Source organism: Alosa sapidissima, chromosome 17, assembly GCF_018492685.1.
Source record: "Alosa sapidissima isolate fAloSap1 chromosome 17, fAloSap1.pri, whole genome shotgun sequence".
Taxonomy (NCBI): domain Eukaryota; kingdom Metazoa; phylum Chordata; class Actinopteri; order Clupeiformes; family Clupeidae; genus Alosa; species Alosa sapidissima.
The window spans coordinates 19,298,008-19,309,269 of record NC_055973.1 but is presented as its reverse complement, the minus strand read 5'-3'; the positions used below and the strand labels follow the sequence as shown (position 1 = coordinate 19,309,269).

General features: G+C 45.7%; 1 protein-coding gene across 1 annotated transcript in view; it reads left to right on the top strand.

The window, feature by feature from the left end:
• Nucleotides 1-10,877, top strand: part of ttc12 (tetratricopeptide repeat domain 12) — a 33,501-nt gene extending 22,624 nt beyond the window's left edge. The window contains exons 18-21 of the mRNA XM_042068453.1: nucleotides 6,969-7,070; nucleotides 7,400-7,499; nucleotides 8,582-8,807; nucleotides 10,213-10,877. Of these exons, the coding sequence (XP_041924387.1) occupies nucleotides 6,969-7,070; nucleotides 7,400-7,499; nucleotides 8,582-8,807; nucleotides 10,213-10,282 (498 nt within the window). The 3' untranslated portion in view covers nucleotides 10,283-10,877. The remainder of the gene's footprint in view (nucleotides 1-6,968; nucleotides 7,071-7,399; nucleotides 7,500-8,581; nucleotides 8,808-10,212) is intronic.
• The last annotated feature ends 385 nt before the right edge of the window (nucleotides 10,878-11,262 follow it).

The window sequence follows — 11,262 nt, the reverse complement described above, 5'->3', positions numbered from 1 at the left end:
GCACACACACACACATGCACACATGGTACACGGTGAGAGCACACATACGAATGTGGCTCGTTTCAGTATTCCAGACAGATGCTGTGTTAGATAGATAGAGATAGATAGATAGATACTAATTGATCCCCAAGGGGAAATTCAAGGTCTCAGTAGCATAGTCTCAGTGCTCAGACATCACACACAACATGCACTTACAGCAGAAAGGGTAAATATAAATATATATATATATATATAACAAAACTCCACTGTACAATAGAGACAGTAGAAGATAAGAAAACACATACACAACGAAACCACACACACACACGCACACACATACGTGCACGCACACACACACACAGGCACACATGGTACACGGTGAGAGCACACATACGAATGTGGCGCGTTTCAGTATTCCAGACAGATGCTGTGTTAGATAGATAGAGATAGATAGAAATTCAAGGTCTCAGTAGCATAGTCTCAGTGCTCAGACATCACACACAACATGCACTTATATAATAATATAAATATATATATATAACAAAACTCCACTGTACAATAGAGACAGTAGAAGATAAGAAAACTAACAAAACTAAATACTAAATATACTATATAAATTAAATTTAAAAAAATCCACAGTGTGCTTGAGGATGATCAAGCATGAGACGCTGAGTGAGTGACAGGGCCAGGACTGGCCTGTAGTTCTGTGTGCATGGTAAGGTGCTCAAGAGAGTGAGGGCCAGATGTACGTACATTTGCGAACGTAGCGTTATCAGCGCCATGGACACACCGGAGATTGCGAGCGCTGTCAGACCCAAGTTTCCGTCGTATTTATCAATCGTTCAATCCTTAGTGTAAACTGCGCCTTTCTCTGCCCTTCTCCGCCCATGAACGCAATTTACGAACAGAATGGCAGTGCCTACAAGCGCAGTTGAATGAAGTTAACTGATGACAACATTAAAAAGAATCAAACGTTTAGCGATCATGAAATAATACCATACATGATAAGATATCAACAAGCAGGGAGATAATGAAGATCAGTAGTTCTACTTAAACTACTTGTGCACGTAGGCTATGGAAGATTGGTCAAATCTAGCAAGTAAGAAAGTTTAAGTGAATGACGTGAAAGTGAAAGTAAGACATGCGAAAGGCCAACGAAAGTGGTTCTCTTATTGACGCATTGAACTGCAATGTGGATTAACACCTGCTTTTACAAGGCGGAAGTATTTAGGCGCAGAATAGACGTGCGCTTTCAGGAGCAGTCTTTGTACATACCGCGGAATACATAACTAGGCGCTCTTTACTCTTCCCCTCCCATCTTTTTACGCTAAACTCCCACTTTCCCCTGGATCCTCCCATGAATGCATATGCATGACATGACAATCGCAATCTGCCACTTTCAGCTCCCGCGACAGGCAGTTTGTGCTTTTACATCATTGCGGCCTGTTTGTACATACCTCGCAATGATTTTACACGCACATTGCGAAACAAATACGCCTGAAATGGGCGCAAAAGCGTTAGTACATCTGGCCCTCAGTGTCATGGTGAAGGTGCAAAAAGTAGTCCCAACAGTAGTCCAACAGTAATAAGGTCTAGAGACCAGCATAAATAATATGGACAAATAAGAGAGTAATGTATAATGTAGACAAGGTAATATAAAAACTATGTCAGTGCAAGAATAGGTTGAGGTAATAGGGTTACAGCCATTCAGTATTGTAGCAGAAGCCATTGGTCGTGTGCTAATATAGCATGAAAAACAGTGTAGCAGTAAAAAAGTAGTAAACCATTAGGCTGTGGACAGTAGTAAAACAGTAGTGGGCAGTCAGTACTCAAACATGGAAAGGGTGGAGAGGCAGACAGACTATGTAGAGAAGTCTATCTCTCCTCTTCCCTTTAGTGAAGTATTGAACAGTTCAATGGCCCTGGGGAAAAATGACTTCCTCAGCCTTTCAGTTGTGCCACCTGTTGCCAGTTGCGCATTCAGTGAGCGAAGTCTCCAGCTGATCAAGCTCTTTTGCTTTATAATAGTGCTGTGGAGTGGATGACATTCATTGTCCAAGATGTTGATCAGTTTGCTCAGGGTCCTTTTATCTGATATTGAAGTGATGCACTCCAGTTCAGCTCCCACGACAGAGCCAGCTTTCCTTACTAGCCTGTCTAGTCGCCCAGCATCCTTCTTCTTTGTGCTTCCTCCCCAGCATACCACAGCATAGAAGAGGAAGCTGGCAACAACAGACTGGTAAAACATCCTGAGGAGCTTACTGCAGACATTGAAGGACCGCAGCCTCCTCAGGAAGTACAGCCTGCTCTGCCCTTTCTTGTAGACTTCAGTATTTGCTGACCAGTCCAGTTTATTGTCCAGTTGTAAGCCCAGATACTTGTAGGTATTTACCACCTCCACATTGACCCCATCAATGGAGACTGGTAGCTGAGCGGGCTTAGACCTGCGGAAATCCACCACCATCTCCTTGGTCTTTGAAGTGTTGAGTTGGAGGTGGTTGAGTTTGCACCACTGCACAAAGTTCTCCACCAGGTTCTGTATTCATCCTCCTGCCCATCCCTGACACACCCCACAATTGCAGTATCATCCGAAAACTTCTGCATGTGGCATGACTCAGTATTGTAGCAGAAGTCATATGTGTACAGGGTGAACAGGACTGGAGAGAGCACAGTTCCCTGTGGAGCTCCGGTGCTGCTGATCACAGTGTCTGAGAGACAGTTCTTCAATCTAACAAACTGTGGCTGCTCGGTCAGGTAATCTGTAATCCAGGATACCAGGTGAGCGTTCACACCCATCTGCAAGAGCTTGTCTCCCAGCCTGAGGGATTGGATGGTGTTAAAAGCACTTGAGAAATCAAAGGACATGATTTTCACAGCACTTTTCCCCTTGTCTAGGTGAGAATGTGTCCTGTGTAGGAGATACAGTAAGTGATGGCATCGTCAACGCCCACTTTCTCCTGGTATGCAAACTGTAGCGGGTTGAGTGCATGGCGTACTTGGGGTCTGAGTATGCACAAGACCAGTCGCTCCATTGTCTTCATCACGTATGATGTTAGAGTGACAGGCCTGTAGTCATTAAGCTCACTTGGGTGTGGCTTCTTAGGGACGGGGGTAAGACATGATGTCTTCCACAGTGTTGGGACTCGTCTGAGACGGAGACTCAGGTTGTGTTAAAGCCACTGGTGTCTTCATGTGTGCTCATACTGAGAGCCATCAGACCCCCCTCCCCTGTCGGTTTCTCTCTCTCTCTCTCTTTCTCTATCCCTCTCTCAATTAAATTCTAGAAAGCTTCATTGGCATGAACATTTCAGTAACATTACTGCCAAATCTCAATTACATACACACACATTAAATGCATACAAACATCCTACACAATCTAGACTGTGGTCATAACATCTACATCTTATAATTTATTCTCTTTTATCTATCTATCTATCTATCTATCTATCTATCTATCTATCTATCTATTACATACCACAAATATGATAAATATGATAATAAGAAACAACATAATTGGGAAATCAATAGAAAAAGATAAAGCAACAAAATACAATTCTGACAATAATAACAAACATAGAAGGAGGGTTTTTTGGGGGTAGCTGTGACCTCACTAGTTGTCCCTCAGGTTATGACAGAATATATTGCAATTTTGCCTCATTTGTTTAAAAAACTCAGGGATGGGATAATTGAATTTGATTTAATGAATGAAAGTTTTCTGATTTCAGCATATTAAGTGCATGCCGCAAGAGCCGGAAGTGCAACTCTTGTCTCGACAGCCCCCAGGCTGCAGTGGTACCATAGCCTCTTCTCTCAGGGCATCTGGGTCTGTCTGTGTCTGTGTCTGTCCAGGTCTGTCTGTCTGTCTGTCTGTGTCTGCCTCTCTCCATGAGTCTGTACACGGTCATGGTTTAAGTGTTTTATTATACTCAAGTAAGCAGGTGGTGTGTATTCATATGGTACGGCCGAATAGCATTGTAATGAGGGGACTTCGCTCCAGTAGATTGTGTGATTTTAAGTGTTTATAATTTGGTTGGGTCTAGTTTTTTCTGGCTACCGTTTCTCTCACTCTCTAACACACACATTCACAGACAGACACACACACACACATGCACAGACACACACACACACACACACACACACACACACACACACACACACACTGATCACTTCCTTCCCTCTGCTCCTGATAGCAGATGGTAGAGGGGCCATCTCTGATCCCCACCTCATGTATACCCCTCATCAGAGGAGTGGGGGGGGGGGGGGTTGATTGGGCATCAGCTGCAGGTGAAGCACCCACCCCCTCCACCTCCCTCCTTCCCAAGGAGGGGGTAATGGTCTGCAGCTGAAGCTCTTCTGCACTCGGGTCTGCTCTCTCCTACTACTCGTCCATGCCAGGGATTCGATGTCGCTCAGCACGGCTTGGTTTCCTGTCTGAAAGGGTTAACCCGCCTCTAGAGTGGGAGAGTAGTTTAATATTTGCTGATTGTGGTGGAGTGGGTGGGCGTGGGGGCTCTCCATGGTCCTGAAAACTCTCGCGCACACACAGCAGATGTCTGGTTTTCCTCCTGTGTGGGCCAGGTAGGTTTTTACACACACACAGCACACACACACGCTCCACTTCTCTCTCTTCTATTCTCCTCTCCTCCCCTCTCCACTCCTCTACCCCCCTCTCCTCTCCTCTCCTCTCCTCCCCTCTCCTCTCCTCTCCTCCCCTCCTCTACTTCCCTTTCCTCCCTTCTCTCCTCCCCTACCCCCCCTTCCCGTGTGCACTCTAGCAAACTCGTAAACGTACCATCGGGCAGTAAAGCGTCCTGCTGCTCCGGCTCAGGGCTGATTGGTGTTAGTTCTCCAGGTTTTTATGGCTGCGCTTTAATGCAGCAGCTCTGAAGTGGCTCTGGAGTGTTTAAGCGTCAGCTCGTTCTCACGCCGCTGCTCGGCTCCCCGCTCCCTGAGGAAGCAGCTCTCTCTCCACATTCACACAGGCATGGACCAGTGTAGACCACACAATGTCATGGCACTGTTTGAATTATGGTCATATCCACTCCTTATGAACTGTGAATAGAAGAAAAGGCACATTTCTATCACATTTCTATAGAGAAGGTTGCACTGCCTGTGGAAAGCTGTGACCCAAACCTTCTCACACTAAAGAGCCCATTAGAGTAAGAGGTGTAATATATATATTTATACAACAATTGGGTTCTATGGAACTATTTATTTGTTTCTGATTGGCCGAGAGACGTTCCATGAGTTGGAATATCCCTGGACATTTCAACTCAGACTTTGCACAGCTAATAATAAATCACTCCGCGATACAATGCGAAGATTTGACACAATGTTCTCATCCCAGCTCTCCACTATTTCAAGCAATGGGTTACTCCTTAGCAAACCATAACGAAACAGTGCTTCACCACATCTGTGGATTAAGCCACACAGTCAACTCAATGTAAGTAAGATAAACGAGGATGCTAATTGTTCTTAGCATTGCCAGCATTGTGTATAATATGATTGTCACTTGGAGGAGACTAACGTTAGCATAATTAGCTAACCGCTGCTAACGTGCTAGCATCGTCACGTCAGGCTGTGCACAGTAATATAACATTTATTCACCATAAATTAATAAAGTTGAGTGGTTCTGCAATGTAGACAATGTTTCCGTTTTTTTGCAGTACCATGTCCCTTACATGACATGGCCCATTGTCCTTGTAACATGCATTCAGCAAACCTAGATATGAATGTGATTTCAGCCCGACTTTCAACATTTCTTTCAAGAAGACATGTAGACCGCCAAGACCCGTAACGAGGGATCTGGAATGTTGGTTACCTAGCAACCAAGATGCTGTCTATTGAAAAGGGAACTATTTTTTGATGCGTAAGAACGATGTCGAAATTAACATTTTTAAACAATAATGGGGTGTTTTCAGATTATTTAGTTTGTTGTAGAATTGTTGTATAAAAGCAATATAGCACTCGTGATCGTGGGATTGGTCATGGATATTCCCACGGCTGTTGTTGCCTGCGCCACTCGGCCTCCGGCCTCGTGGCTACGGCCGAACAACACCCGTGGGAATATCCACGACCAACCCCACTCTCACTCGTGCTATATTGCTTAAATAAGCAGTCTTCTCCCATACTGTAATATATATTAGCTGTCTTCTCCCAAACTGAAATATATGGAAGCAATCTTCTCCCAAGTCCTATACTATAATATATATCAGCCGCCTTCTCCTGTGCACAAACTCATTTGTTTGAACTGACCTCCACCTAAGGGTTTGACATGGAGCGTAGCGTTGATAGTAGAAATGACTCCTACCTTTACATTTTTTTCATTTAGCAGAAGCTTTTATCCGAAGCGACTTGCATGTCAGTTATATTACAATGGCCTTGCTTAAGGGCACAACGGTGGATGCCGAGACTTACAAACCGCCCACCTACCTACTGTTTCTGATAGTATATGGAGAAGAAATAACACACAGCTGTGTGTGTGTGTGACTCTGGATGGGGACTGTGTGTGAGTTTCTGTTAGGGACCGTGTGCAGTGTGCTGTCTGCTGCTTACAGATGGAGTGTCATCTCACCTCCACTGACTCAAGACAAAGGCCTCAAGATGTGTGTGTGTGTGAGAGAGAGTGAGTGAGTATGTGTGTGCTGACTTGCTTGTGTGCTGTTGCGATCTGAGGCTTTTCTCCAAGTTTTTTGCAAATGTCTAAGACACACTGACATGTCAACTTCGGTACAGCTCTTCTGATACAGTGTGTGTGTGTGTGTGTGATGGGAATCCTGGGGCAGCTGCAATGGCACACGGTATATGTCCAGCTTCATCGTGTGTCATCACGTGTGTGACGCATTCTGTGTTCCGCTGCTTTTTGGGATTGTGTGTGTCTTACATTTGTCAGACCAGGTGTCATCATATATTTTCTCTGAATTTCTTTGTTCTCTCTCTCTCTCTCTCTCTCTCTCTCTCTCTCTCTCTCTCTCTGTGTGTGTGTGCAGAGAGCAGTGGGTTTGTTGAGCAGACTTTTCCCCCAGTCCCCTGCTGCTGTTGAGGAAGCTGTGCAATCTGGAGTTGTGAAGAAACTGCTGAAGATCCTAAAGGTGCTGTTCAAATATCTTGCGAACATCTGCTTTTAGCAACCCTAAATAAATCACTCTGGTTATTAAACGTCCACATTGAAATCCCTAATAAATCCAACATCTGCATTTAAATCCTTAATGAATGACTCTCATAATCTTCCCTTGAGAGGTTTCTGGAGGCCTGATCATAATGCTGGAGTAGTGGGGCAGTAAGGGGGTATCAGTGGGGCAGTAATGAGGGATCAGTGGGGCAGTTGTGGGGTATCACTGGGGCAGTTGTGGGGTAGCAGTGGGGCAGTTGTTGGTAGCAGTGGGGGACTGACGGGGTTGTTTATCTCTCTCTGCCCCAGGCCCCAGGGCAGGACAGCACTAAGTACTCCATCAGAGCGCTGGCTCATTGCACAACGGTCAGCCACGACGCACGGACACAGCTCTGCACCCTGGACAAGAGTGAGTCTGCTCAAGCTGTGTTTTTATCTATATCCATAGGTGTGTGTGTGTGTGTGTGCATAAGAGCTAGTGAGTGGAGCGGAGCGTGAGCGAGAAGTGGATGGAATTTTGTTGAAGCGCGGAGTGCTTTTTAATTTAGAGGCTGGAGCGGCCACTTTGTTCCGCTCCAATTTCGCTCCGATACCGCTCATGTCTTCCTAAACTAAGATTTATTTTCAAAGATATTGGCCATAGTAAGTTTGTTGATGGGGATGGAGCTAAATATTTTTTAAAGGAAACTGAAAGTCATAGGGCTTGCAAGCGTACTATTCCTACCAAACAACTAGATACTAACAATGTAGAGCAAGAGCAATTATGTGGTGACACTGTTCCAGTGAGTAAAGATTCATTTTGGAATTTAAGAAGACACATTTCGTGGAAACCTGAGTGTGCTATGGAGAGCAAAGAAAAATGTGAGCAATTTAAATATGCTTCATATCAAGTAAGACTGAAGTAAAACTTGGATGCTAATTCTTTAGGCAATTAATCCCACTGATCCCTTTAGTTTGAGGCTTACTGTATGTGTATTGACGTTGCCAAGCTTGTTCGTTGTTGCACTATTGGTGTTGCATTATCTTTTAAAATAAATGCTCTATTAGTGAAATTGCCGTTGCTCTTGGTTCTTTGGGATTGAAGTTTTCTAAGGTGACAATTCGGCTTATAGATTATTTCTCCCTCTCTTAAATTGGAGCGAGCGTGGAGCGATTTCACTGGAGCGGGAGGATTTTTAAGTGGAGTGGGGAGCAAAATTGAGTGGAGCAGCCTGACGTGAATTTGAGCGGAGGAGCGGCCAAATGAACAGCTACCTGAGCGAGGAGCTGGATATTCGCATTGCTCAGCTTCGCTCACTAGCTCTGGTGTGCATGCGTGCGTGCATGTGTGTTTGTGTTTATCTCTATCTGAATGCGTGTGTGTGTGTGTGTGTGTGTGTGTGTGTGTGTGTTTGTGTTTATCTCTATCTGAATGCGTGTGTGTGTGTGTGTGTGTGTTTGTGTTTATCTCTATCTGAATGCGTGTGTGTGTGTGTGTGTGTGTGTGTGCAGAGCTGCAAGTCCTGCGGCGTCTGGTGTGTGAGGGTGAGGCGTGTGTGGCGGGGAACGCTGCGCTGTGTGTGGGTCACTGCATGTCGGTGCCTGGGGTGGCCCGTGGACTGCTGGAGACGGACTGCGTCCTGCTGCTGCTGCGCCATGCTGCTGCCGATGCAAATGCTGATGCCCTGCAGCGCAACGCTGCCATCGCTCTCGCCAAGCTGTGCCAAGCTGAGCCCCGGTGAGCAGTGCCACGCTACACACACTCATACACACACACACATATACACACATACACACACACACACATACACAAACACAGTGCAATGCCGCCATCGCTCTCGCTGAGCTGTGCCAAGCTGAACCCCGGTGAGCAGTGCCACGCCCACACACACAGACATGAACACATATGCACACACAAACATAGACACACACAGCGCATCGCCGCCATCTCTCTTGCTCTCTCTTACCACACACAAACGTGTGCATGCACCCACACACACATACACACACACACACAGATTCATTTCTACATCTCAACGTTTTGGTCTGGCATCCTCTCTGTCAATCAAACAGCACCTTATCTGAAGTGGTAAACACACGGTGTGCTGCAATCAGAGGGTAACCCTGTGAAAGAAGGGGAAATCGAGCTTCCACGTGTCTTTTGCGTGGGTGTTTTGATCCGCAGCGCAGCATCCTGTGATCATGCTGTGTGTGTTGTGGAGAGACGCTGTGCTGCTTCAGAGGAAACACACACAGCAACAGGTGTGTATGAAGATGCAACATGATACACCGCTCTTTTTTAATGATGTTTATGCGAGTTGAGCTGAGGTGATGAAAATTCAGATTGAGCGGAGAAGGGTGATGTTGACGTGACAATGTTTACAATAGTAGAATTGATTCCAGAGGGACGATGTTTACGACAATGTTTACGTTGTCCAGAGGGCTGAAGTTTACGTTAGTAGAGATGACTAGAAGGATGATGTTTACATTAGTAGAAATGACTCCAGAGGGCTGAAGTTTACGTTAGTAGTGCTGTGCTGTAGTGGAGATTACTCTGGGTCACCACTCCCCAGTAGCTCTCAGATCCAGACCCCACTCAGCTCCAGGGAGGTCTCATGGCCTTTGGAGGATATCCACGCGCTGTACAGATGCTCTGTTGGTGATTTCCATCATCAAGAATTAATCTGCTCATCAGATACATATCAAAACCCATTTCACAGTTCCCACCACGGCAACTTATCTGTGCACCTCTCTGGGCTGTCAGATAAAACACTATCACTCAGAAACAAATGGATCATTTTGCTGCCAAGTAGCATTGAATTGGCCGTAATTGGGATTTACATGTTCAGCATTCATCGCACATCCTTCCTCTTATCAGGATCAACTGATTCTCCTCTCTTTCTCCAACCTCTCCTCTCTCTCTCTCTTTCTTTCTCTTCCTCTCTCTCTATCCACCCCCTCACTCTCTTTCTCCAACCTCTCCGTTCTCTCACTCTCTTCAACCTCTCCTCTCTCGCTCTCTTTTTCCTCTCTTTATCTCCTCTCCACCACCCCTCCCTCTCCAACCTCTCTCTCTTTTTCTCTCTCTCTCTGTCCCCCTCTCTCTGTCTATCCATCTATATCTTCTTTTCTTTCCTCATTAGGCACATGGTGAGACTACGGGAGCTCCATGGACTAGAGATCTTGCATTCCTGTATAAAGCTCATCGCCTGACCAACCCCCATGTAGGCACCAGCTAACACACACACACACACACACACAGCCCTCTACAAGCCCCAGCTTTACTGCAGGGCTGCCTACTGCTGAGTGAGTTGTTTCTTAAGCAGAGTAAGTCTGGACCCAGAGGTAGACTCTCCAGGCTCACTCATAAACACACACACACACACACACACACACACACACACACACACACACACACACAGCCCTCTACAAGCCCCAGCTCTACTGCAGGGCTGCCTACTGCTGAGTGAGTTGTTTCTTAAGCAGAGTAAGTCTGGACCCAGAGGTGGACTCTCTAGGCTCACTCATAAACACACACACACACACACACACACACACACACACACACACACACACAGTATACTCCAATACTGAACCTGACCTGACTCCAACTCTGCAGATTCATCTTCAGAAAGAATAAAACAATGCGAAGATCAGATCACAGAGCTGTGGCAGAGATGGATCTCATTCCAATTCTCACCATCTCCGTGCCGGGTTAGAGCTGTATTCCTTTTGTTACTGTGTTTTCCTTTGGTTCTTTTTGCTTTACTGGAAATGCACACAAATAAAAATGTCTTCTGAGGAGAAATGTGACTTTCTTATCTGTGCTCTCTCCTGTCTATTCCTACATTAAAATGTCAGCTCCAGTTTCATATTGAGTCTAGGAGACGAAGGAGTGAAGGGAGATGACTGTGATGAGCACTGTGTCTTTGTGCTGGCTGGCTCAGCGGTGAGATCTGTCACAGGCTAGTTGGCTCAGCGCTGAGATCTGTCACAGACTGACTGGCTTAGTGGAGATTTTGTTAGCTTGTATGGCTGGCTCCCTCTAGCACATTTACATGGCTTATTTAAATGAACATGCTAATTAATGTCCACTGTCCAACAACAAACAGATCCGTCACTGGCACTCAGCACTCAGCCGCAGACTGAAAGGGACCCCAGTCAAATCTTTCCCCTTGTGTTGACTGAACATG